The sequence below is a fragment of the Callospermophilus lateralis genome, chromosome 11, assembly GCF_048772815.1.
Source record: "Callospermophilus lateralis isolate mCalLat2 chromosome 11, mCalLat2.hap1, whole genome shotgun sequence".
In the NCBI taxonomy this organism is placed as follows: Eukaryota; Metazoa; Chordata; class Mammalia; order Rodentia; family Sciuridae; genus Callospermophilus; species Callospermophilus lateralis.
The window spans coordinates 24372256-24396570 of NC_135315.1; the positions used below are offsets into that span (position 1 = coordinate 24372256).

Consider the following 24315-nt stretch of genomic DNA (forward strand, 5'->3'; position numbering starts at 1 on the left):
GGCTGCAGTGGCGGATCCACAGCCCCCAGGCTGAGCAGAGAAGCTGGGCTGGAAGCTCCAAGACACAGAAAAGCTTACTTCTCCTAGGTCCCTTGGAAATTTGGAATCATCTTCCTGACCTCATCATCCTTATCCCAGGCCTGAGAATGGCAGATTAGGACAGGAATCCTAGAAGGCTAACACAGCTGGAATTAAGTGGCCTAGTTGCCGAAAAGACTGCTGCAGCAGCCGCCCGGGGTTGCTGTAGTTTGGTTATTAATATGTGCCTGAGAGTTTGGGGTTAAAGCAGACCCTTCACCTTGTTTCCATATGCCAACTTGCACCACTCCAGGCCCCTTTCTGACAGCTGGGCAGTTTGAATTTGCCCATGGACCTACCGCCTTCCCTGGGAAGGTGTTCCCCATACTGGTGGCGTCTTGCTGAGCAAGCTGGGCGGCCAGAAACCGCTGCAGCTGGGCTCCTTCTGCCAGGAGCTGTTTTCTTTAAAAAAAAAAAAAGAGAGAGAGAGAGAGAGGGAGGAGGAAGAAGGAAAGGAAAACAATGTCTGCAGCTAGCTGCATGGGTAAGGGTGGAGGTGGAGAGAGAAGGGCCGTTTTGGGATAAGAGAATGAGATCAAGTGCCTCATCACCTGCCCTCCTGCCCTTGAGTCTCCAAGGAGCAGGGGAAAGTTGTGCCCTTGGCCTCACACCTACCCCAGAATTCACATTCTCTTCCTAATCACTGAGCTCCTATTTGAGATGGAAAGAGGTACCTGGAGCCCTCAGCTGCATAGTGGAGAGATGCCCAGTGGCCCCATTTTTTCAGTTTCCAGAGCCACAGGCCAGGAGCAAGAGCCATGGCCAGAGACCAGGGGCCTCACCTCACCAAGGACACAAAAGCTCTGCTGAGGCGCTCAGACCTGCCCAACTCAGTCACTGCAGGGGCTTTGGGCAAGGGGCCCTCAGTGGTGTCCTTCCTGTCCTGGAAAAACGAAGACAGTCTAGAGACTAAGAGGGAAAGGGCCCCTCTCCGTCTGGATATGCACCAGGAGAGGCAGTTGTGAGGCTTAGCATCAGGCAGGCACAGTTCTGGGGCCTGAGCAGACCGATGGTTCTAGTCTTTATCTCAACAGTACTTCCATGGAGTCCAGGTGGCTGGCAAGGCCCTGGGGCAGCCTAGAGCTCCTGAGTTCAGGCTCAGAAAGGATGGGGTAGCTGGGATGTGGGATGGGGAGGGGGAAAAAATACGGGGGAAGATTGGAGGTGACTGAGCGGCGAGTTTTCATGTCTTTATTATTATTATTATCATTATTAATAATATTAATATAATTACCGAAGTATTTCACGTCCAGAACTAAGACAAGACTACAAACACAACACATAGAAAATTAATAAAATAGAACTTTGTTTTCTTCTGAGGCTTCTCTTCTTACGTCTAGGTAGTATGTGCTCCTTCCAGTGGCTTTGGGGAGAGGGGGGGAGGGACGACAAGTCTGGGGTTAGGGATTCTTCAAGGCCCCTGCTGAGGGGACAGCGAATCTACCATTGAACCGTGCACAGGGGACATGGACGAAATGAGACGCGACACGGACAAGAGCATTTTGCTCTGCTTCCAGGAAACATCAAGTGAGTCCGATCCTCATTTCTCACAGGGAGCCTGATCGGGCCAAGGCTGGGTTCCTCTGGGAGGGAGGAGGCGCTGGGGTGCCGGGTGGGCTCAGGCAGCTGGGCCTCGGAGCACTAGGCTAGAGCTCTGCGGACGGGGGCGAGCAGGAGAACACTGGGCCCCGCCTGTCGCACGCTGGAGAGCAGGTCCCCAGGCTCCCCCGCCCGCAGAGCCTTCTCCGGGCTCTCCGACGCCCTCAGCTCCCCACAGGCCTCTCCCTTCGCGTCCCCCCTCCCTTTCCAGCACCTTCACTCGGCTGGTTTTTCTTCCTCCTCCTCCGCACTGAGCTGAGACGCACTGAGCAGTTTGCTCTCCTTTTTCCACTTCATGCGCCGGTTCTGGAACCAGATCTTGATCTGCCGCTCGGTCAGGCACAGGGCGTGCGCGATTTCGATGCGCCGCCGCCGGGTCAGGTACCGATTGTAGTGAAATTCCTTCTCCAACTCCAGCGTCTGGTAGCGCGTGTAGGTCTGGCGGCCTCGCCGGCCGCTGGGCCCGAAAGAGGAACCTGTTACGCAGAGTGAAGACGCTGAGGCCTGGGTCACCGGGCCCAAAGTCCCCTCCCCCACTCGACCCTTAAACGTGGACTACAGCCTGTCCCGGAATGCCCTCACTCCCCCCATATCCTTCCCCACTCCTCCAGCGCCCCCTCCAGATTCCTTCCCGGACTCCTAGGCCTTTGCCTTCTGTCTAGACTTCTGGTGGGGGAGGGGAGGAGCACTTTGAACTCCCACCTGAGTTTAGGGGAGGGGCTGGCCAGGTGTGTCCCTTCCTAGCTGAATCCCCCCACCTCTTTTCATTTCCATCCATCTAGCTCCCCCCAACTCAGTCCACCCAATGATAGATTTTGGCCTTTAATCCGTAATGACGGGGATCGATTCATAGTCCGCATCAAGGGCTCCTCACTTTCCTGTCCCTCTAATGGATATCTACTGGGACTTAAGGCCTACAAATAATCTAACCTGAGACCCAGGAGCCTACTTCAATGTCTCTCCCTGCTCCATCTGCTCCTATTCTTTTCTATTCTTATTCTTCCTCCTTCCCCGGACTGCCACCCTTTTCTTGGTACCCCATCATTTCCCAGCCCTACCCGCCCCCCACCCCACCCCGGGAAACAGCCCGGGACAGACTCAACTCAACTCTCCGCGTCACGACGCCCCCACCCCTTGCATGACGCACTCAGTTTTTAATGGAGCGGTCTTTGGATAGGGGACCCGATCAAGACTGGGGGTTGGGGAATGAGTGAGGGGCGCAAAGAAAAACAAATCCATTGACTGTGGCCCCTGTTCCCTTCAGGAACCCTGGCTCTGGCCTGGCTCTCCAGAAGAGCCCATTCACTCCCCCTGGCTCCCAGTACAGCTGGGACTTTGCAAACTTTGCAACTACTGCGGAGAAGAGGACAGTGAGCAAGACCCCGTGGAACGCCCTATCTGGCTCTATCTTCTGAGATGCCCACCCAGCAGTCCTGGGGAGATTGGGGGTGGCGGTCGCTAGTTCATCTTCCCGGGTTGTGGCCCGCGAGGGAAGAGACTGAAAGTCTCACTCACTGTTGCACGAATTCATCCGCTGCATCCACGGGTAGACCGGAGTGGAGCACTTCTGCTCTTCTGTCTCGCCAAACACGCTCTTGTCCTGCGCGCAGTCCGACTTCCGAGTCTCAGGGTGGAACGGGGGCGGCTCATCAGCGCCCGAGAGCGCGCAGGCCGACTCTTTCTCGCGGTAGAAGGCCGGGGCGGGCCCGTAGTCGCAGGGCGCCGCTCGGCCGTAGCCGCCGCCGGCTGGTGGGTAATAGGAGGAAGTCGCAAAGCTCTTGTCCTGGCCAGGCCCGGGCCCATAGGGTGCCGGGTAGTGCCTCAGCGGGTCCGCATAGCCCGATGAGTAGAGCGGTAGCTGGCCCAGGAAGGACTCCTGCCCGCTGGCCAGAGTGACGGGGAAGGTGGAGTTCACGAAATAGGAACTCATTGGGAGGGGAGGCGCGCGAGGCCGCTGCTGCTCCGCCGGGTTTATGATTTGTTGTGTTTTATAGTCCGAGCGCCGCGCCTATTAGTAGTATATCCGAGATTGGGTTTTAGCTGAGGGGGGATGGCGAGGTGCCAGTGAGGGCCAGAAGGAAATACAACCATCTGATCCAACACTGACCAATGGCAGAGGCAGGAATTGTCAAATAGCACCCAGGAGGAGCGCAGCCCGCACGAGGGACCCACGCACAAACCTATCAACCTTTTTTTTTTCCTCCTTCTTCTCTTTCTCTTCTCTCTCCCTCTCTCCCCTACAACACAACACGTCCTGTTCCACCTACGTAAGATCTGCGAAAGAGGCGTCTGTGCCTTTGAGGGAGGAGGGAGCATTTGGTTTGAGACCACCCCATTCCTCAGTGATTAAATAAATACATCCCTCCCCCACTCCACGCAGGATAGGAAAAAGTTAATTGTGTTTTCAGAAAAGTTAACCCCTGAGTTGCTTGGACCTATTCCCTCAAGGGAGGGCTGGGCAAATGTCCCTGAACCTCCTCAAGAAAAAATTAAGGGAGGTTGGTTTCTAGGGTTTTGTGTTGGCAGAAAGAAAGCAGAGTTATCCACTAATTTGCATCGTTTCAGAATTCGAAAGGGAAGACAAAAACACCCTCCAACCTAGGTTTTGAAAATCGTTTTTCCTGTTTATCAGGTCTGCTCTCTCTTCTCCAAGTCTGGGTTTGTTATCCCTGCTTCCCCCACAACTCTCATGGTCTGAGAGAGCAGGCCAGATCCTCTGCCTAGAAGACACAGACCAGGGGGAAATGGCAGCAGGGCATGAGCCCAGGCTTCCTCCTCTGCTCTGCAGCTAGGCTAATAGCTATTTCAAAGCATGAGGCTTCCTTCCCAAGACATCCCACCTAGTTAAGGAGAAACCCCCAGCTTAGATAGCTTTATTTGTCTGATCCCTATCCTACCTATAATCCTCACTCTGACCCTGCCTCCCACCCAAAATGATACAAGAATATCCTGGGCTATGATTCTTTAAGAATCAAGGATGTTCCAGTGAATCTGGGGACAAGAAGAGATTGTACTGATACTGACAGCGATCAGAGGCCACCTGGAACAGCCCTGGTTTCTTTTTAAGATCTCTCTAGAAGCTGACACTTCTTAAAATTATTTCCCAAGACTTGGTTTGAGTTTAGTTTTATAAGGAGGGAGGGATGTTCAAGTCCTCCTGGGGACTTAGCAGCCAATCTTCCAGTCATCAGCCCATATCTCCTCTCCAGGCACTCAACCTTTCTATTTCTAAGCCTCTCTACAATCCCCTCTCTTGCTTCATGTTTGTATCATTAGCTTTGCTTCTGTACAAGCTTGGGTGTGAGAGAGTATGTACATCTCTGTGCCTTCTCTATTACTCAAAGAAAATGAGCATTGAACCCAGACTAGGAGAGAGGGCCCCAGTGTGTTTCCAACATTCTAATAAGCACTCACAGGCCAACCAGTGAAGGGTGACAACCTTCCCACCTGGGGACAAGAAGGGGTCAGGGTGTGAGACAAATCTGATATCAGGCCAGACTGATGCACTTTTGCCTCATTCTTTGGACTCCTTTTTGTCGGCCTGCTCTGTCCACTAATGATGGAAGGTGGTAGAAGGCTGAAGTTGACTGAGGGTGGGGACTTATTTCATTGCAAAATGTTATTTGAGGCTCTCTGAACTCAGGTAAACTTCTAGGCTGCACCTTCATGGCAAAGTGGCCATCCCTGGATGTCCCTCCAATCATTTCCTAGCCTGACTATCTGGGGGTTATGATGAGCATTTTAAGACTGAAACTCAATTCCCCAAACATGCCCTAATCTCCTTCTGGTTGGGCACATAGGTAGGGGCTGTTTGAGCAGGAGTGAAAGGTAGAGAAGAGTGCTTATATGCACTGACCTCTCCACTGAACTGAGGCTAGGCCCTGAGCCTCAACCCTCTCCCTGGTCACAGTGTCCCCACCTTAGGACTATACAGTGTGGTCTTCCCTATAGAGTAAGGGCAGAGAAAGAGGCAGTGAAAGAGGGGGGCCCTTCCCCTGTGGTAGAAGCAGGAAAATATTTGCCTTATCCTCAGAGTCACAGTTCCCAAATTAACCTCACCTCTGCAGGTTGCCTGTTGGGAAATGGAGCCACTACAGGCAGGGACGGCGCCTGGAGTCGGGCATGAAAGGAAATAGCGCCTCATCGCTCTTATCTAAGCCCAGAGGTATTTATGAGCGTTTATTCGTCTGATCCGTTTGTTTGGGAAAAAGAGCAGGCAGGCATGGCCTGGCCAGAGACTGCCTGGTTTCTGGAGCCAGATCTCCACGAATCTGTCTATGGTTCCGTCCATGTTCCTCTGTCTCCATGGGGGAATATGTAAATACACAGCAGTCTGCCATTCTGTGGTCTCCCCCCTCCCTCTCTCGCTCTGCCTCAATTAAGAAGTGTATACAGAGATGTGGGTATAAATGTGTACCAAGTCTCCAGTACACAACAGAGGGGTGGTATGGATCCCTACCGGCAGAATTTATAATTGTGATTTTCTGTGCTTTGAGTGAGTCTGCAGTCCTGTGGGTAAGCATGTACATTCCAGTTCCCAGGAAAATGTTTCCTAAGTTATGTTCAGCTCAGGAGTAAAATTCCCCTCCTGGGTAACCTCTAGGACAGGCATCTGCCTGTAAGGAAGGGAAGATTGAGACATTGTCCAGGCTTCTCATTTTCTAGACTCTATTCAAAGCCCCCTTCCCAGCTCTTTAGATTATGGGCACCATCCTCCACCCAACCCCCAACTTTGCCTGGGGTGGGGCAGATAAAAACACCTCAATTCTCCCCATGGATTCTGATTGCCTGGGGTTGGGAAACAAATGTTCCTAGAGGTTCGGTGTGGTTGCTCCCATAGGTAGAGAGAGACCCTTTACATTGGACATTTTGCCTTAAAATCGGCTGGTCCAAATCCAGGTACAAAGACCTCATTTCCATTATGCAAATGAGCGACATCCTCTTTGATCTCTAAGGGGAGTGGGCGGTGACGATCAGCGACTCTCCTTGTTCCTTTCCCCTGTGTCCACAGGCACCCTTAAATCCCCTGGTGTTTCAAGCCTCTGTACCAGTCTGAGTTCCCTCCCTATTTGTTCTTCCCATTGCCCGAAAGGAAAAAAAAAAAAAAAAATCTCTAAGGGGCCCAAGACTTTCCCGCCGGCTCCCTCTGGGCCTCCCGCAGAGCGACTCACTGAGCCAGGCCATCCAGCCGCCAGAAAGTCACTCTCGCTTTCGAAAAGCTGAAAGAGCTGCCCCAGAGGCCCAGACTCCAGAGGCGCCGAGGGGGCCGCAGAGGTGGTGTTTGCCCCAGCACTGCCGGGCGCCTAGACCTCCCCAGCTCCTCCAGCTCTTGGCCAGACTCTAGTAACACCTCGGCTTGCCTGGCACCACAGGCAATTTCCTGAAGCCCCCGCCCAGGAATTGGAGCCGCGCACCTTGAAAGGAGCGGCCAGAGCTTCCTCCTGCGGCTTGAAAGCCCGAGCTAATCAGTAACCCGAGAGACAGGGGCCAATACTCAAACGCGGCAGCAGCAGAGGAACGCACCCCGGCCTCCTACCCCCTTCTGGGAAAGCCATCGCATTAAGCGGGTGTGTGTGGGTCCCGCAGAAACGGAAATTCCTTCATGATTTATCCCCACTCCCACTCTCAATTTTCCCCCAAAGCATACTTGCGTCGATTCTCTTGAAGGGATCAACACTCACTTGCAGACACCAACAATTTCCAGAAAACTCGGTTCAATTCCTTCACCACGGACCCATCAGCTAAGGAACTGGCAAGACCTACCAGCCAACTGTAAGAACACAGACTCGGTTTGTCTTTTGACAACCAAGTGGAACTGCCGGGCTGGCGACTCTCCTGACCGGCCCCCTCACTTGGCTGAGGAGAAAACCAAATAAACCTCCAACAGCCTTGACTTCAGATCTCTTCCACGGCCCAGATCCTCTCTGGTGCCTTAGGTATAGGGTAGGGGTCACGGCTCTGATCCCCCGACCCTTTGGTTCAATACCCGGGTCCCAGGATTGCAGTATCGGTCCTCTCTAATAGGACTTCAGAGAAGCCGCTTCCTCTGCCAGCCTCCAGGTTTGGGATTGGGATGGGTGAGGGTTGGAAGAGATTGGAGAGGGATTGAGGATAGTGTATGGGGAGGAGGAGATTTATCCTGTTTTCAAATCACATCTCTGAACCAAGATCCAGCGGACAGCGTCGGTTTGGGCCCGAAATCCCCTGAATCCTGCGGAACCCCGCTGCGAGAAATTCCAACGGGCACTGCAGGGGCAGCGTCCTCTGGTTGCAGCACCTAAACCGCGCGCTTGTCTCTGAACGGACGGTAGATGGCAGCAAACTGCATAATTTGGGTCAGAGCAAACTGTCTAAGGGACGATTTATAACCCGCCAAGACTACAGGAGAAAAAGACCTTTAGTCTGGGTGGGTTTGGGGAATTTTCCTGTTAATAATAGGCCCTGAGTACCGTGGGCGCTAACGAAGAACTTCTTTTGCCCCAAAGCCAAGGAGTCTCTCTGGGATCCCAGCCCAGGCTTGTGCCTAGGGCATCTACTTGGGACCCCAGGGACACCCCCTCCCGTGCCACAAGTGGCTGTGTCTCCCTCTCCTTCCAGTTCAGGACTGAGAAGGCCAATACACACATACACACATGCACACAACTAGACCCCCCAAGCAAACAGGCCTGAGTCTGAACGCCCTGCATCTAGTCATAAGAAAGAAAAAACAATAACCTATGGGTGCAAACCAAACTAAATCAGTGTCTCCCCAACATCTGTGCCCAACAACTTGCAGCTTCTTCAGAAGCCTTCTCACCCCATTTTTTAGTCCTTATCTCCACGCCTGTTCCTTCTTCCACCTCACCAGCTACTTTAGGAACCTGTCTCCCACCCAGCAGTTCTTCTCTGCCATCCCCCAACCCAGAAGGCCTGACCGAGGGATGAAACCATGCACCAGAGCAACAAGGCTAGCTGTCTGGGCTCAGCACCAGACTGCTTTCCAGTCCTGACACCACTCTTTTAATTTTCTCCCTTCTTTGTTTTCTTTCTGTGTACAAGACTAAAACAACATGCTAAACAGCTCTTCACAATCATCACCTTTGGATCCAGGAAAGTTTGAAATATTTTCATATCAGACATATATGACAATTTTCTTCTCCACTGAAAACCATATGCCCCATACCAATAAAACACAAGTATTAGAATCAATATTGCCCAGAAACCAACATGCTATAAACCACATTAAAACCACAAAACTCACTCCCTGCAGAACGAGGTTCCCTCTTGCGGAGTGTCGAGAGACCTGGGCATTCTCAAGCAGACTTCTTGGGGAGTCTCCCTCCTTTGGGGTGTCTCCACCCACAGCCCTTTAATTCCGGAAATGTCTCCGAAGGGAGATAGTGAATATTTCTCTGTGAATTGTTCTTTCTGTGTCTCTCTAGCCGCCTCCTCGCCCTCTCTGGCCTCTGCAGAGATTCCAGGCCCTACGGAGACCAGGACGTCCCTCAGCGCCACCGCCCCTCTTGCCAATGCTGCCGGGAAATCGCAGATACCCGGGAAATCGCAGATACCCGCACTGGGCAAGAGAACTGCGCGGGGGCAATTGGGGGAGGCCCGGATCAGGGAGGGATGGTGAAAGGGGGAGGGAGCACAAACCCACAGGGGTTGTAGCGACTGGCTTCTTCCGGCCAGAGCCGCTGAAGCCCAGACACCCCCATCCTCTCTTTCGCAGCCCCCATGCTTGAGCTCTCCTCCCACCTTAAAAAGGCGACTAGAAGCTGGGCTTCAGTGGCCCCTTTCGGTTTCCCCTCCCATGATCTCTGATTTGGATCCCCCTTCAGAGAGCGGCCACCCCTCTCTCCACCACCGAATTTCCTAGGAAACCTCTCCCTGCAGCCCCAGAGGTGGGGTTCAGCCCCTTCTTAGAGTGTGGGGGGGAGAAAAACCCAAGCCCCACCCCCTACAAAAGCGATGCAGAAGATTATGAAGAGTATTGTAGAATTTCCCTTACCTTTGAAGACCTTGGCAGATTTTTCCTCCGGATTGAAAAGAGTGGGAAAGGAGGGGGGAAAGCGTTCGGTTTCTTCTTTCAGCTTCCAGATAATATTGTCCCAACCTGAGAGCCGTTGCTTCCCCTTCTCTGACTTGGGAGAGAGGGTGTTTCTTTTTTTCTGACATTTGCTTAGAAAATGGAGTAAGTTCTGGCTTTGAAAAATGGTATCAGGCTGCAGTCCTGAGTAGATTGTCCATTTACCCTTCATGATGACTAAAATCCCAGATCAGCAAGCAAATTAACTTAAGAATCAAAATTATTTTTGTTTCTCTCTTTTGTGTGTAATTCCCACCCCTCCTTCCCTCTCTCACTCTCTTCTCTCCTCTCCCCCCTCTCTCCCTCTCTCTTTTGCTCTATTGAGCTGATATTGAAGTATAAAAATATCAAGAGGCTGGAGCCCTGAAGGACGACAGTGCTCCGACCTAGGTGTGGTGTCCAAAAGAATGCTGCATTATAACCACCAGGGAAATGATAAAAAGTTCATGTTCACGATCGCCCGGCCACATGACCGGCGCCGGCCAATCGCTGGATTCAACCACTCATAAACTTCTATCACAAAGTTGTAAATTTTCATAAAACAACAAGGAATTTATTGCATTTCTTCATGGCTGCTCCACCAGCAACCCTTTTCTCAGTCGCCATCTTCTTTTCTTCTCCTTCTCTCTTTTTGGGAAACCCCAATCTGAGAAAGGGTGAGATTTGGGGTTCAGGAATTCAGGATGGAGAAGTCACAAGGGTCCAGCTAGGAAGGGGGTTCTTTTTGGAACCTCTCTATTTTCCTAAGGAGCTCTGCCTCTCTTTTCTAGTAAAGAATAACCCCAAATCCTCCTCATGGGACTATTCTAAGGCAATTTGGAGGTGAGACAGGAGTTGCCATCAGCATCAAGGCAAAATGAAAGCTTCAGTAGTTCCTTTCCCCCTCTGACCTGATCCCCTCGATCTTAGTCCTGAAGATAGTAGGAATCCCCCACCTGTGAGGCTTGCAGGGTGTGGGGCCCTAAATTCCCTAGGGCCTAGTGTTTGCCCAGAGGGGAAGGTGGCCTGCAAAGGAGCCAAGACCCAACAGTTCTTCAACTGGATTCTCCCATTCGGCACCCCAGAAATTGGGGGAGGGTAAAGCCGGATCCCAGCCTTTCCCGCCCAAACGCCTGCTGGTCCAAGGTTCCAAGCGCCCGGCCCGGCGCTCTCCAGGGGGTTCTCTGGTCTTTAATGAAGGAAACTACAGGTTTAGGGACCTTTTACTTTCAATTCAATTTAAACAGATTTTCTGAAAACCAGTCCTCCAATCCCCTTTCTGTTCGCCATGTCTATTCTTTAAATTTAAACAATGCAGGGTTTGCAATCAAATAAATGCTTTTTACATTTATTCAGCTCTGAGAATCTAGCTGTAGAGGTACCATCCTTCAGGGTTTTGCCCTATTATTGAGGCTCTGCTGAGCAAAATAACAACAACAACAATAATTCATCCCGTGTTTTCCAGGTTCCCTAAGATATTCCTGAATTTTGAATTGAGCTATCAGAACTCAAATACAAGAAACGAAATAACCTTCCCCCAAATGTTTCTCTCTTTCTCTCTTTCTCTGTGTCCTTGAGAAGATTCCAGGTTGCCGGCGGCGCCGAACAGGCAGAAAAGCGAAGAGGAAGCACCCGGCGGTCGGCGCGGCCAGGCTCACTGCGGCCAGGATACACTCACACCAGCCTGGTAAATTCGCACCGCTCTCGCAATCGGGAGTCCTTTTGCCCCATTTTTAAGGTTTATACGGGTCGCCTGTGTCAATTTAGAGTGAGACAAATTAAATCAAATGAAAGTAAAATAAACGGAAATAAAAATAAAGGAATAGCTCTTGACAAAAAAAAAAAAAAAATGTTTGCCAAATGAGCAGAAAGCTGGGCGCGGGTAGTTCCTCTGGGCTGGGCCAGGAGGCCTCTGCACGCGGGCCTGGCCTCTTCCCAACACAACCCAAGAGGCAGGACTGGATTTGGGTGTTCACCTTCCGTTACCATCCCTTCTTCTTTCTCATAAGGCCTAGCATTTTGGATTTCACCCTGTATTTGTAGCCAGGGGGCTGCTCAGACCCCTCAGCCTTTTTTGAAGGCCTGCATAAGGAAGAAAGTTTGTGGAATTGCAAGATTTTTCAATTTTGTTTTGTTATATTTTGTGAGTGTGTGACTGAGCGTATGGGTTCATGGATATATTTACTTGGGGGCAAATGTGAATCTCTGTTTATAAGCCAATGTGTGAATGTGCATTGGTATCTATCAGTGTGTCTGAGTGACTGTGAATGTGTGTTTACTTGTGAGTGTGTGTGAACTTAAATGCATTTGTTCTGGGCATGGAGCCCTGATTGTATGAATGCCCGTATGTTCATTTGTGAACATATGAATATGGTTATGTTTATTTGTGACTGTATGTGACAGTGTATATATGTGTGATGTCAGCCTGTGTGTGTGTGTGTGTGTGTGCGCGCGCGCGCATGCTTGTGTGCACACACTGGTATATATCAATATGTGTAAAAAGAGTGTAAAGGGAATATATGTGCATATGTAATATTGGGGTTCACAAGTTGGCAGTCCCTAGAGCAAGGAGCCTGGGGGGCAGAGAGCAAGCCCATACAGAAAGGGCCTGCTCCAGAAGGATGAAGGGAAGGATTCTGGGTCGCCCACCTATTACTAACCCTAATCCCCTCCCAACCCCTAGGAGACACAGAAAACAGGGCACCTGCTCATTTTTAATTGTGTTTTATTTTTTCATCCTTCAGATACACATAGAATGTAAAGAGGAGCACCCGTGGGGCGCAGGGAAGTGTTGGTGGGAGCAAGGAGCAGTAATCAGGCAAAGGTGGGACACTCCAGCTACTGAGCTACTGGAAGGGTCCTTAGGGCTCCCTAATGCCCTTTTGGTGTTGCTACTAGGAAGGCCGAGGCTCAGGTGCACGGGTGGGAAACAGGCTGCACTCCTCCAGACCCACAGTCCACAAAGACAGCATCCAAGGGGGTTTACAAAACAGCAAAAATTTGCAAAGACCTTACAATAGCCACATAGAAAAGGGGAGGCAAATTTTGAAAAGCTACAGAACAGTAGATATTGTACAAAAAACGAACCCAACAGTTTCCTATAGGTAGTATTATTTTTACAGTGTTGAGAAACCAAAATTTCACCTTTTTCTCTCCATTTTTTTAACTGCTTTCATTTAAATAGTTTTTTTTTTTTCCACACTATTGACTTGAGTTTCCTAGTTCAGTTCCCAGAACTGGAATTCTTCTTTCCCTTGCTCTTCTCTACCCTCTTCTGTCCTTCACTCTTCCTCATCCTCCTCTGCTTCAGCCTTGTCCTGGCCGGTGATTCCCGGACCTGCGGTCTTATTTTCCTTTTTCCACTTCATGCGCCGGTTCTGGAACCAAATCTTTATCTGTCTTTCGGTGAGGCAGAGCGCGTGCGCGATCTCGATGCGCCGCCGCCGAGTCAGGTAGCGATTGTAGTGAAATTCCTTCTCCAGCTCCAAGGTCTGGTAGCGGGTGTAGGTCTGGCGGCCTCGCTTACGGTCGGTTCCTGTGCACGGTATTTAGAGAAATATCAGTGAGTGCGGAAAACCTTGTGAATAACCATCTCGCTCAAACCTAGCAGGGTATTTGAAATCTATAGAAGGAAAAAGTCCATTTCCCCACTAAAAGCAAATACTTGCTTTCCATATCCGAATCCATAGTTCAGGCTGTCCCTCAATATGAAGAACTTTCCTCAGCCCTCCAAAGGTAAACACTTCCATTCTTTTTTCAGCCTGGAGCTTCTGAAACTAGGAAGACCTCACCTGCTGGCTCTCGGAGGCGCTGTTCCTAAGGGGTTTTATACGGAATGAGGGGAGGTTAATCCTCGGTCTTCTCTGGGTCCAGGGGCTCCAAGCATTCCCTTTTGAATGTTGACACTAATGGTCTTTGGGGTAAGGTTGGAAACTATACAAGTGACCTTGGAGTAGGGTTCCAGGCCTTGCCTATTTCCCAGGAAGTTAGGAGACAAAGAGGCCTCACAGGCTGGGGGAGGTGAGAGGGTGTTGCACAGTCTGTTGTGGAATGAGGAGGAGGTGAAAATTTGCAGATATCTTGGAGCATGGAATTGGTCTGGAAATAGCTGCCCTCTGATGATTTTTTTTTTTTTCCAGTAAGTGGCCAGGGTTCAGCTAAGGCCTGGCTTCAGTCCCTGCCTGTCTGCCTTCCTGCCCACCCACCTGCCCAGACAACCTGTTCTCCAAAGCAATTTTTGGGCCTCCAGGACAGCAAAGGGGGTGAAAATAGACAGCAGCCTGCGATAGAATGAAACATGGTGTATATATGTGGTGGGGACTAAAGGGTAGATGGGAATCTCCTAACTTAGGTCCAGAATCCTGAGGATACTTGGGGGAGGTGCTGGCATCAGCCCTTCTGGAAAGGAGACAAGGGGGGAAAAGTAACTAAGGGCCCTAATTTCAAGTCAAATAAAAGCCAAGTTGAAATGTTTATGAGCAGAAAAATTAGGGCTTTGATAAATCAAGTAGAAAGACAGTTGAATTAGGGAGCAGGTAATGGGGACCATGACCACCAATACTGATGATGTAAGAACTGGGCTTCTCTTGGCCCCCAACCATGGCTAGGTTAGGAGTTTCTGATTACAGGCTTGTAGGATCTTCTGGATTGTAGAGTTGGCGTTCAAGTCCATCTGTCCTGGGGTAGAGTAAAATAAATATATATATATATATATATATATATATATATATATATATATTTATATATATATATATATATATATAAACCAGGCTTGGCAGGAAACCTAATAGAAGTCCTGGTCTCCTGAGGCTCCTGAAGTAGCTATTTGGTGGCTCTGCACTGAGGCTTATTTGGCTCCTTGGAGTCCAAGCCCCTCCCCCAAGAGGAGACTCACCCTTCTAATGACAGCTCCAAACTTGTTGGCCAATTCTCTAGAGGTGCCTATGAGCCCTAGGAAGGAACCTGGGAAAGCTAGCTATATTTCCATGAAGGCTCTGTCTTTTCTTTAATTTTCCTGCCCCCCCCCAAGTTCACTGGAGGATTAGGAGCCTCATCTCTCTTGATTTCTGCCCCCCCCCCCTGCATCTCTGGCTCTGTGTCCCTGGCTGGGTCCTCAAGTCTCCTACCCACTCCTCCCACCAGGCCTCTAGAGCCCACCTCTAATTGTTCTAATGGGAATAATAGGGGAACGGGGTTGGCTGGGAAGGAAGGGGGAGGGGAGAACTGCTTAACGCTATGGCCCCCTCCCCCATACCTTATCCAAGCTGGGTTGGGGATGGGGGGACACACCCAGAGCTGAGATCCCAGGCGGAGAAGGCGGGGGAGAGGGGGAAGACCCTAATGGCTATTCTCTGCAAACCCCAGCCTTCCTTCTCAAGACAAACGGCCTCGTCTCCAACCCGTGCCGGCGCTGCTGATAAATATTTAAAGCTAAAAGGCCTGAAGGAAGGGTAGGGGGCGGGCTGGGGGCTCTGCGCGCCGCGGCGTCGGCGAAGAGAGATCCGCGGGGAAACAGAGCAAGCCTGAAAGCACCCAGGAAAAATGGGGGTGGGGGCAGCGCGCCAGGTCCCTGCCAAGCGGGGTGCCGCTTTTCCAGGGCCGATCCCGGGCGCGCTGAGCACTCTGGACGCGGAAAGGGGCGCTTGGCCCGGAATGGGGCACCTTCAGGGGAATGTGCCCGGGCCGCTGCCACTAGGGATGGCTCGGTGCGCTGCGTTACCTGAGCTTCGCATCCAGGGGTAGATCCGGAAGTTACTCTCGGCCGCCAAGTCCGAGTCCCTCTGCTCCTTGGCGCCTGCCGCTTTGGCGGAGTCGCCGGGACACACCCCGGAGAGGTTCTGCTCAAAAGGCGCGCAGTGCATGTTGAAGGAACTCGGCTCGAGCCCGTAGCCGGCCGCGTAGACGCCGGCCGCGCTCTGGCCCGCCATGCCCCCCCCGCCGGGGTACAAGCCCTGCATCGACGCGGCGAAGGAAGTGCCCGAACCCGCTCCATAGCCCGGGCGCTGGGGGTTGGAAGCAAACGCACAAGAAGTTTGTTCGGGGAAGGCTCCGGCAGCGAAAACCGAACTTGCCGCTGGATATTTAGAAAATAAAGCATTCGCATAATACAATGAACTCATAATTTGGCCGGATGATTTGTAGGCAGGGACGTTTTAGTGTCGGTTTTACGAGATTCCTTGATATATTACAGAATTAGAGTCCAGATTTACACCAAAAAGGACCCCCTTTTTCCTCTCCAGACCACGTGACTCACACCCACGTGACATCCCCTCTGCCAATGGCCTGACGGCCTCCCCACGGCTCCCGGTAATGTGGAAAAAATTGTGTGGCGTTAGATTTATAAAATATGATCAATAATGAATGGGAAAGCCGAACTCTGTGGATTGGCGTTGGGGGCTCAAGGGCCGCTGTCGACCCCCGCGGGCTGGAGGCAGCTTGCAGGCGAGATTTGGGGAGGAAGGAATTGAGTTCAAGGGAAAATAAATAACCTCTGAGCAATCCGTGTTGTCACCCCCCACCCGTTTCCCCCAGTCCGTTACCGAGCGAAAGACAAACGCAGAGATTGAATGCGCGCAACTTGGTGGGTGGGTAAGGGCACATCAGGTCTTTATTAATTCGAGCTAATTCATCTCCGCTAAGCCTTTAGGGGAAGTTGGTCCGATTCTCCCAAGGTGAAGAACGAGGTGAGCATGGCCTCACGGCTCTCGCTCTCGCTCTCTCTCTCTCTCTCTCTCTCTCTCTCTCTGTCTCTCGGTGGCCCACATATACTGTCGGAGATGGAACAAGGCTTCGTAGGTGCTCTAAGGCACGGGATCCAGCCTACGGGCGGACACTGTGCTTTCTGATGGCTAAATAAAACGGATTGGAAAGTTTGAAGAAAAAAAAAAAAAAAAGGAACGGGGTGGGGGTGGGGTGAGGAGAGAAAGGAAGGGAGGAAGGAGGCCTGGGGCTCGGGCTCTCTGCTTTCTCGGTTCCGGGAGGCGGATGCTTCAGCCGAGCGTGGCTGCCAGAGAAGCAGAGGCAGAGAAGGAAGGAAGGCGGCGAGCCACCGCCTCGGAACTGGGCAAAGAAGGTCACATCTCAAAGAGGCAGAGGTGGGGAGGAGGATCTCACCTCCCCTCCGGCTCCCGCCCTCCACCAAAGTCTGAGAAAAATAAAAATATAAGCGTGCTCAGCTGCCCTGCACTTTCATCTTTATCCGCCCCCCTCCCACGGGAGGATACACACTGAAACAAAGAGAGAGGTGGCAGGGGATACAGTCACCAACTGGGCGCATCTCTTCTTCAGCGCGGCCTGGGCGCTGGGGTCTCTGGGGCCGGCAACCTCGGAACGCGAGGGGAGGGGGTTTCTCTGGGCTCCCTCCCTCGTCCCTCTCTCCTCCAATCACATGCAGCCGCCTCCCTCACCCCCTGCGCCCCTGGGCCGAGGGACTCGCACCACCTGCCTCCAGCCCCCGCCCCCTCCTCTCTGCGCCTAGCCTCAGCGGGCCCAGAAGCCTGCTGACCCGCAACCCCCAGCACTGCAAGGCGCCTGGGAGCAAATGAGGAGCGCGGGCCGGGCGGGTCTCAGATTCTCGCTTGTAAACTTTATTGTAACTCTTCCGCCCTTTTCAGGCGCAGACAACAGAACAAAGTATAGAGGAACAACAAAATATATAATTAGCCCTCCCTCCCCCCCCATAAAGCAATTCACGGATACAGGATACATTCTCTTCACAGTAAAACTAAGAACACTTTTAACAATTGCCCACAGCGCGCATGCTAACTAAAGTAATCTCTTTTGAGAAACACTTAAGACAAAATTGTCAAACCAAAGGGGGTGGGGAGGAAAAGAGAGAAGCAAGAGAGAAAGCCAGCGAGCTAGGCAGGGCAGCTAGAGAGGGGTTGGGAGGGGAAATGAGGACGCGGCGAGAGAGGGAGAGAGAAAGAGAGACAGAGACAGAGAGAGAGGGGGGGGGGGAGACAGAAAGAATTACGGCGTGAATAGGCAGTTTCATGTTGTTGGGAGAACTTAGCAGAAATCAGTACCTTCGGTCATTACAAAGAAGCACGTTCAAAGGAAATAAAGACCATTGCACAAGGAGGCTTTTTACAAGGGGCGGGGGTGTGGGGGTTCAGTCGGGCCACGGCCGCTCACCCTCGCAGGGCGAGGGAGTCCTTGCTTAAAATCCTTTTCTTTTTTTTCCCCCCCGGCCCTCAAGAGAAGGGAAGGAGATCCACGGTAGCTCACACACAGAAGCTATTACGAGATACTACCACTAGCGGGGACTGGCGCGGCAGGGGACGCTGCGGTGGGAGGCCTGGCTCCTGGCCCTGCTCGCAGGGCCAGAGCTCTCTGAGGCGGGGGCGGGCGGGCGGCGGCGTTGGCGGCGGCGTGGGGGGGACCCGCAGACTTGCGGGCGGCCGCGGCCCTGGTAGTCCCAGCTGGAGCCTACTTCTTGTCACCCTTCTGCGCGTCGCCCTCGTCCGCCGCCTCTGGGGCCCTCTCCAGCTTCTGTTTCTCCAGCTCCTCCTGCTCGCATTTGCTGCTGGGGAACTTGTCTTTGTTATTCTCTTTTTTCCACTTCATCCTCCGGTTCTGGAACCAGATTTTGACCTGTCTCTCTGTCAGTCCCAGCGCATGCGATACCTCGATCCGCCTCTTGCGAGTCAGATAGGGATTAAATAGGAACTCCTTCTCCAGCTCCAGGGTCTGGTAGCGGCTGTAGGTCTGTCGGCCTCGCCTGCGTCCGGCGGCTGCTGGGAATGGGGGAAAGGGCGAGACGAAGGGGAGGGGAGGGGAGAGTGGGGGAGGGGGCAGAGACAGAGAAGGTTGGAAGATTCGTGAATCAGCCTAGTAGACCAGTATAATAAGAGCAGGGGACCTTCTACCCTGGGCGGGGTGGGGGGTGAGCTTGGAGGCGGCGGTCACGGGGGGGGGGTGAGGAGAATTAGACACCACTGAATCTAAGGGAGTCAGAAAAGGGGAGCCCCCTCCTCTAATAGCCAGCACCAGAGTTGGGTGGGGGGTGGTTGAAATCTATTAAAAGTACCATAAAGTTTAGAAGGAAGGATGTGAAGGGGGGATAAGAATAAAAAAGCTGTGGTGGGGACGAATGGACCCACCTTGAAAAGCCCCCAGAGCCTCTGCCCCAGAAGAAAAGTTTCTTCAGGGTAATTAAACTATAAAGCAATTGAGAAGTGCAAAAGTTGAGAGCGCCCCCACTCCCACCACCCTTTTCTGCACTACCCCCCATAAAACAGTAAAAGGGAAAAAAGGAGGGGAAAAAGAAGAAAAGTAAAGTAGGGTGAGGGGTTTATGGCTTCAGGAAATGTCGCTTAGCGACCCCCCTTCAAAGGAAACAAAAAGGGAAGAAAGGAAGGAAGGAAGAAAGAAAGAGAGAGAGAAAGAAAGAGGCGTAGGAAATTGGAATAGAGCCGACAAGTCTTGCAAGAGCTGGAGGAAATGCTCCCCTGGCCTGCCCAGCCCCCTGACCGGCCCTGGGCCCTCCCGGCCCCTTCCTGCCCTGGCCAGCCCCTACGGGAGCTCACCTTGCGGGCGCATCCAGGGGAAGAGCTGTGTGGGCGACGGGCTCTGCTCCGAGCCCTCGGCCTCCTCTCCCAGGCCGCTGGCGGCGGCGAGCTTGCAGTCTGCGTACTGCACCAGGTCTGGATCTTGCGCACCGAATAGGCTCTGGCGCTGCAGCGGGTCGTAGCCGTAGAAGTTGCCCGGGTCCCCGTGGCATGCCACGGCGCACGGGTTCTGCTGGTAGGGAGCCGTGGACAGCGACGATGGCCCGTGGTAGAACTCCTGGATTTGCGACGGGTGCTGGAAGCTGCCGCCGCTGCTGGGACCGTACACCACGGTGGGTCGGCCGCCCAGGTCCTGGGCGAAGCCGCAGTCATAATAATTGGGGCGCAGGGACTCCCCGGTTTTGTATTTGGAGAACAGTGAGTTGACGAAATAAGAGCTCATTTTATTGAATTTTGAGGCGGCGGCGGCGGCGGAGGCTGTAGTTGGGGGCTGTTGGGGAGGGGGTGGGGAGGGGGGAAAGGGAGGGAGAGAGAGAGAAAAAAACGCGGATTCGCCGGCTCCTAGTCACCCTCGCCAGGAAAGGAGAGGGAAAGGGAGGAGGAAAAAAAAAGAAAAGAAAGAAAAGGCGAAGAAGATCTCGAAGCCGCCACACTTTTTGTGATTTCCAGGAATAGAAAAGGACAGAGAAGCCTCCAAAAGTCTAAGCTTGCATGGCAGCCGCGGCTCGCTCGCCCTCCCCCCACCCCCCACCCCCCAAACAAAAATATACCGCCACTTAAAGAGGTCCTCGCTTTACATTTCGAAGAAGGGATGCCAGTTCATAAACAGTTTTCGGTGATTTACTTCCCTGCAAATGAGTTGTTTCATATTTTGCACTGTCTTTTCATGATCATTTGCATCCATTAGAGACCCCGCATCCTATTGGCTTCTCCGTACTCCTCCCGGACAGAACGCAGAGCGAGGGTGAGAGCGAGAGAGAGCGAGCGAGAGAGAGAGCTAGAGCGAGAGAGCGCCAGGGAGTGAGGAGAGAGCGGGGAAAAAAAAAGGAGGGGAAGAAAAAAAAAACACCCAGGGAGAGAGAGGGGAGAGGGGGAGAGAGAGGGGGAGAGGGAGAGGGGGTGAGAGAATGAATACGGATTAAATCTGTTTAACTACCTACATTAATGAGATATCTCTCGCCTCACAACAAATCAAATACCTTCGCAGACCACCCCCAAAGACTGATGTGGGGGAGTCACGGAAAAAACCACACACACACACACACACACACACACAACGCGCCAGGCGTAGGCACGCTGTTAATTTCGCGATTTTAACGAGGCAATTGGAGTCTTTCTAAATGTCAGGGTCGCTTCGGAAAAATGTAAAAGAACACGGTTTAATTGCGCCGAGTTTTAAAAGGTCCTATAAATGTAATTGGTATTTTAATACAAGTTATCAAATCATACAGCTTCCTCTCCTAAACATATTTTCAAACAAACGAGGTAGTCATATTTAAAGCTTTAATGATCAATTTCCTTATTATTGATAAAGGTTTAACTATCGTGTGGAGGGAATTGGCTGGGTAACCGGCCCCCAAAAAACGGCTGTAAACTCTTTAACAAACTATAAAATGCAATAAAGCCGGAGTCTGTTGTTGTTTATGCCGCAGCGCATAAAAGCTGTTAGCATTTTACGAGTTCTTTCCTCTACAGCTATAAAACTGCAGCTTCGATCGCCCCCGCCGCCCGACTGCAGCACGGTGGGGGTGAGGAAGCCGAAATGAGAACGATTATGGGTTTTTTTCTTCTTTTTTTTCGGTGCAAACGGTTGACTTTTCCTAGACTTTCACCTCCTTCAGCCGTGATAGGCACCTGCCCCCACCCGCCCTCTGGAGACCCCAAACTTGTCCCCCTCTCTGCCACACCCAAGCCACTTGGAGAACTTTCCCTCATTAAACAAACAAGAAAGGATTTTCTGTGGAGGAGTCTGGAAGGTCTTGGAAAGGGACTGATAGTAGAAACTTTCTGGTTAATGGGCAGTGGTGAAGCCCAGAGCAAAGTTCACCCTGCAACTGCTAATTCTGCAGCTTTGCACAATCTCTACTTGTTGGGGGAATGCTAGGGCAGAAAGGGGTCTTCTGAAGGCACTTTTGCCCAGTCAACTCTTTGCAGGGAAGACAAAATGAGGGGAAAGGGTCCTGATACCACCAAAGGGGTGGCACCTCACAGGGCTGCCCCACACCTGCGACTAGGCCTTGGAACCTAGTAACCAATCCCAATGGGCATCCAACCTTCCTGGGCCAATCCCTCGCACCTTCTATGTGACCTTCCCTTGAGAGGACATTGCCAATCCCATCAACCCACCAAAAGAGGGAAAGGCAATGGAGGCTGATGCTAGCCACCCAAACCCTGGTGACTGGTCTTGGTTACTATTGTTCTATGCCCTCCACTGCCCCAGGCAGTGGCTGTAAGATATTTGCTCTGGAGAAGCACTTATTATTCCTCAGGCTCCTCATGGCCCTGTGAGTTACTATCACTACACTTACTGACCTTGGAGTGGAGGGAAGTGGGATAGAGCAAGACCACTGAGGTTTCCATCTTCTCTCTTTGTCCCTTGGGCAGCCTGTAGTTAAACCTGTCCTCCCTGCAGATCTGGGCACCTGAGCCCTGAACCCCAGAATGCAGAACCAAGCTGATGGTGTGCCACACTCTCAGACCCACCGCCTCCCTACATACCTGGCCTAGCTGTGGTGGTACCCAGACTTTAGAAGGCCCCTATCTGTCAGAACCAATGGTTTCCTGAGGTGTCTGATAGGGGAAGGAAAAAAAAAAAAAAAAAAGGAAGGACAGACAAGGAGAAAAAAATCTGGAAGCAAAGGCAGAAGTGGCCTGACAAATACATACAATCCATTGTTATTCAGGAAAAGAGTGATTTGCTTTTAGAGACCTTTTGGGGATCCCAATCTTTATAAAAATGAAACTAGCACCTTTTCTGAAGGAAAGTTACCACTGGGGTCACCCAGTTTTTCAAAAGTGAATCCAGAGAATTGGAGAAGAGCAAAAGGGGAGAAGGGAGAGAGAAGAAAAAGAGGAGAGTAGGGTCAGGAAGAGGATCGGGAATTTTCGGGAGGCTGAGGGGGCGGTAAGGCAGCAGAAGGCAGAGTCAAGTTGTTGAGGGAGCGAACATTTTTATCAAGTGCGGGGGATTTTATGGTCATGATTTGAGGACTTACCAGGGAGGTAGAAATTCAATGGCTTGTTCTAAATCATCCCTACACCGTGCCAGAAATTTCTGACGGAAGGAAAATGTTTCTATTATAAGAAGAAAAAAAAAAAAAGAAAAAGAGAGAAGATAATTTATAAACACCCAATGGAGCATAGATTTATTTGTGAAGCTCAAGTTGAGAAGAAACTCCACTTTTCTCTTTGCACCCGGTTCTGGGGAGAAAAAAAAAAGAGGCTGGGGTAATTTTGTGGGGTTGGTTATCTATTTCTCCTGCAGATTTATCCGAGGGGAGGCAGGGATCTGGCGGCTTCGGGAGGAATTTGGAAATTTGGATTTGAAGGTGCTGTGGGCAGAAACAGCGCCGATGCCAGAACGAAAAGTGCTTGAGTCCAGGCCTTCATCTGCTAAATTACATAAAGACCGGCACCCCTAAGGTTTGCCTGGGCAGGGGGGCAGCAGAGCTGGATCCCTCTGCTCGGGAGCCACAGCTCTCACCTGGAAGCCGCGGAACGCAGGAGGGAACCGAGCTCCCGCCCCCTGTCGCAGTGCCTGCGCCCACAGCTATCCGAAAACGCGCTTTTCCCGAACCCCGACCCCGACCAACACCGGGAGTGTGGGGCATCCGGAGGAGATATCCGAACCTTTCCGCACTCGCCGCCCTGGGGAACTCATACCCTGTGCCTGGGTCGCCAGGCGCGCGCCCAGCCCAGACCCGCACCGGTACAAAGGCTCAGGAGCTTGAGCTCCAGTGGAGCGGCCCCGGGGGCCCAACCGCTTGGGGAACCTCTGAATCCCCATAAAAGCCAAGACTGCATTCCTCCCCAAACTGCCCCATTTCCGGACTGGCTCACCAGGTTCCCTCTCCAGCCAGTGTGGGCAGCCCTCCTCCTGGCAGCTTCCTTTCCATCCGTCCCTCTTCTGCCGGTTTGTCCCTCTCACCTGACCTGATCACCCGCATCCGTCGACATTCCGCTTGCTCCCCTGGATGGAAAATGTCATTTTCCCAAGTCAATTCTCTTTGATTTGGACCCATTATTCCTATTATTACTCTTATTCCCCGTTTTTACGCATTTGTTGCCCAACCGAACAGAGCCACTGGGCGAGAAACACTGAGCCCCCATGAGGGAAATTCAGAAAATTGACCATTTGAGGGGAGGGGAACACTACTATATCTAAAATCTATAAAATGGGGTGGAAATACCATAACGAACCCTATATTTTTATTACGTGCAAATTATTCATGACTTTTGGTAGCGCTCAGTTCATAGATTGAGACCCGAACAAGGTGCGGTGTTGGAATAAACCAGAGTCGGTAGTCGCCGCACTAGAAATTTTCACGTGGAGCAAGGGTGCCATCTAGCGGCAGCTTTGCAAAAAGGCTCCCACCACCGGCTCTGCCAGGTTCTCTGAGAGCCAGCCACCTCGGTGACAAGCAAGAGAAACTTTCATTATTAATAGAAAAGGGGGAGGAAAAGAGCGGGGTAGAGAAAAGTCATTGGAATCACGAAACGGTTCATGAAATTGTGCAGATAAAGTAAAAGAAAAAAAAATCACGGGAGGAAGAAAAAAAGAAGTTATAAGCTTTTTTCTTTCTACTTTCAGCCCCCCCGCCTGCAACCAGCCCCTTCTACAGAAGACCGCCAAGCAGTACGCCTTTATGGTCCGTAAAAGGGGGAGTCAAGCACTTCTCAACCCCCACACTATTGTTTCAAATTCAGACGAGTAACAATTGGGCTATTTGTGGGGGGAAAAGAGGCCTGAGAGGAGGGGATAGGGCTGTAAAAGGATCAAGAGGCTGCCCTCTCGCCCAGACGTCTGGCCTTGCCAGACCTGTGTGGGGTGTGTGTGGGTGGGTGTGTGTGTGTGTGCGC

General features: G+C 51.8%; 3 protein-coding genes across 7 annotated transcripts; all 3 read right to left on the bottom strand.

Annotated features, from left to right (window-relative positions):
- Window positions 1-1320: 1320 nt before the first annotated feature.
- Window positions 1321-10131, bottom strand: Hoxb6 (homeobox B6). 4 transcript variants are annotated; one of them, XM_076870076.2, is made up of 3 exons: window positions 9668-10131; window positions 3193-3423; window positions 1321-2153 (listed from the first exon to the last, which is right to left on the bottom strand). In XM_076870076.2, exons 1-3 carry the CDS (start codon window positions 9915-9917, stop codon window positions 1894-1896), a joined length of 741 nt encoding a protein of 246 aa, XP_076726191.1. In that variant the 5' UTR covers window positions 9918-10131; the 3' UTR covers window positions 1321-1893. The 4 variants fall into 4 exon arrangements, with proteins under 4 accessions (XP_076726191.1, XP_076726194.1, XP_076726193.1 ...); XM_076870079.2 differs by having other exon boundaries at window positions 3193-3717; window positions 9668-9712; XM_076870078.2 differs by having other exon boundaries at window positions 3193-9140; window positions 9668-9712.
- A 2332-nt stretch (window positions 10132-12463) lies between these two features.
- Hoxb7 (homeobox B7) lies at window positions 12464-15921 on the bottom strand. Its single transcript, XM_076870080.2, has 2 exons — window positions 15444-15921; window positions 12464-13259 (listed from the first exon to the last, which is right to left on the bottom strand). The coding sequence occupies exons 1-2, from the start codon at window positions 15841-15843 to the stop codon at window positions 13006-13008; spliced, it is 654 nt and encodes a 217-aa protein (XP_076726195.1). The 5' UTR covers window positions 15844-15921; the 3' UTR covers window positions 12464-13005.
- A 2232-nt stretch (window positions 15922-18153) lies between these two features.
- On the bottom strand, window positions 18154-19678 carry Hoxb8 (homeobox B8). Of its 2 annotated transcripts, none has more exons than XM_076870912.1 (2): window positions 19255-19678; window positions 18154-18459 (listed from the first exon to the last, which is right to left on the bottom strand). In XM_076870912.1, the coding sequence occupies exons 1-2, from the start codon at window positions 19676-19678 to the stop codon at window positions 18155-18157; spliced, it is 729 nt and encodes a 242-aa protein (XP_076727027.1). In that variant the 3' UTR covers window position 18154. The 2 variants fall into 2 exon arrangements, with proteins under 2 accessions (XP_076727027.1, XP_076727028.1); XM_076870913.1 differs by having other exon boundaries at window positions 18154-18462.
- Window positions 19679-24315: the final 4637 nt, after the last annotated feature.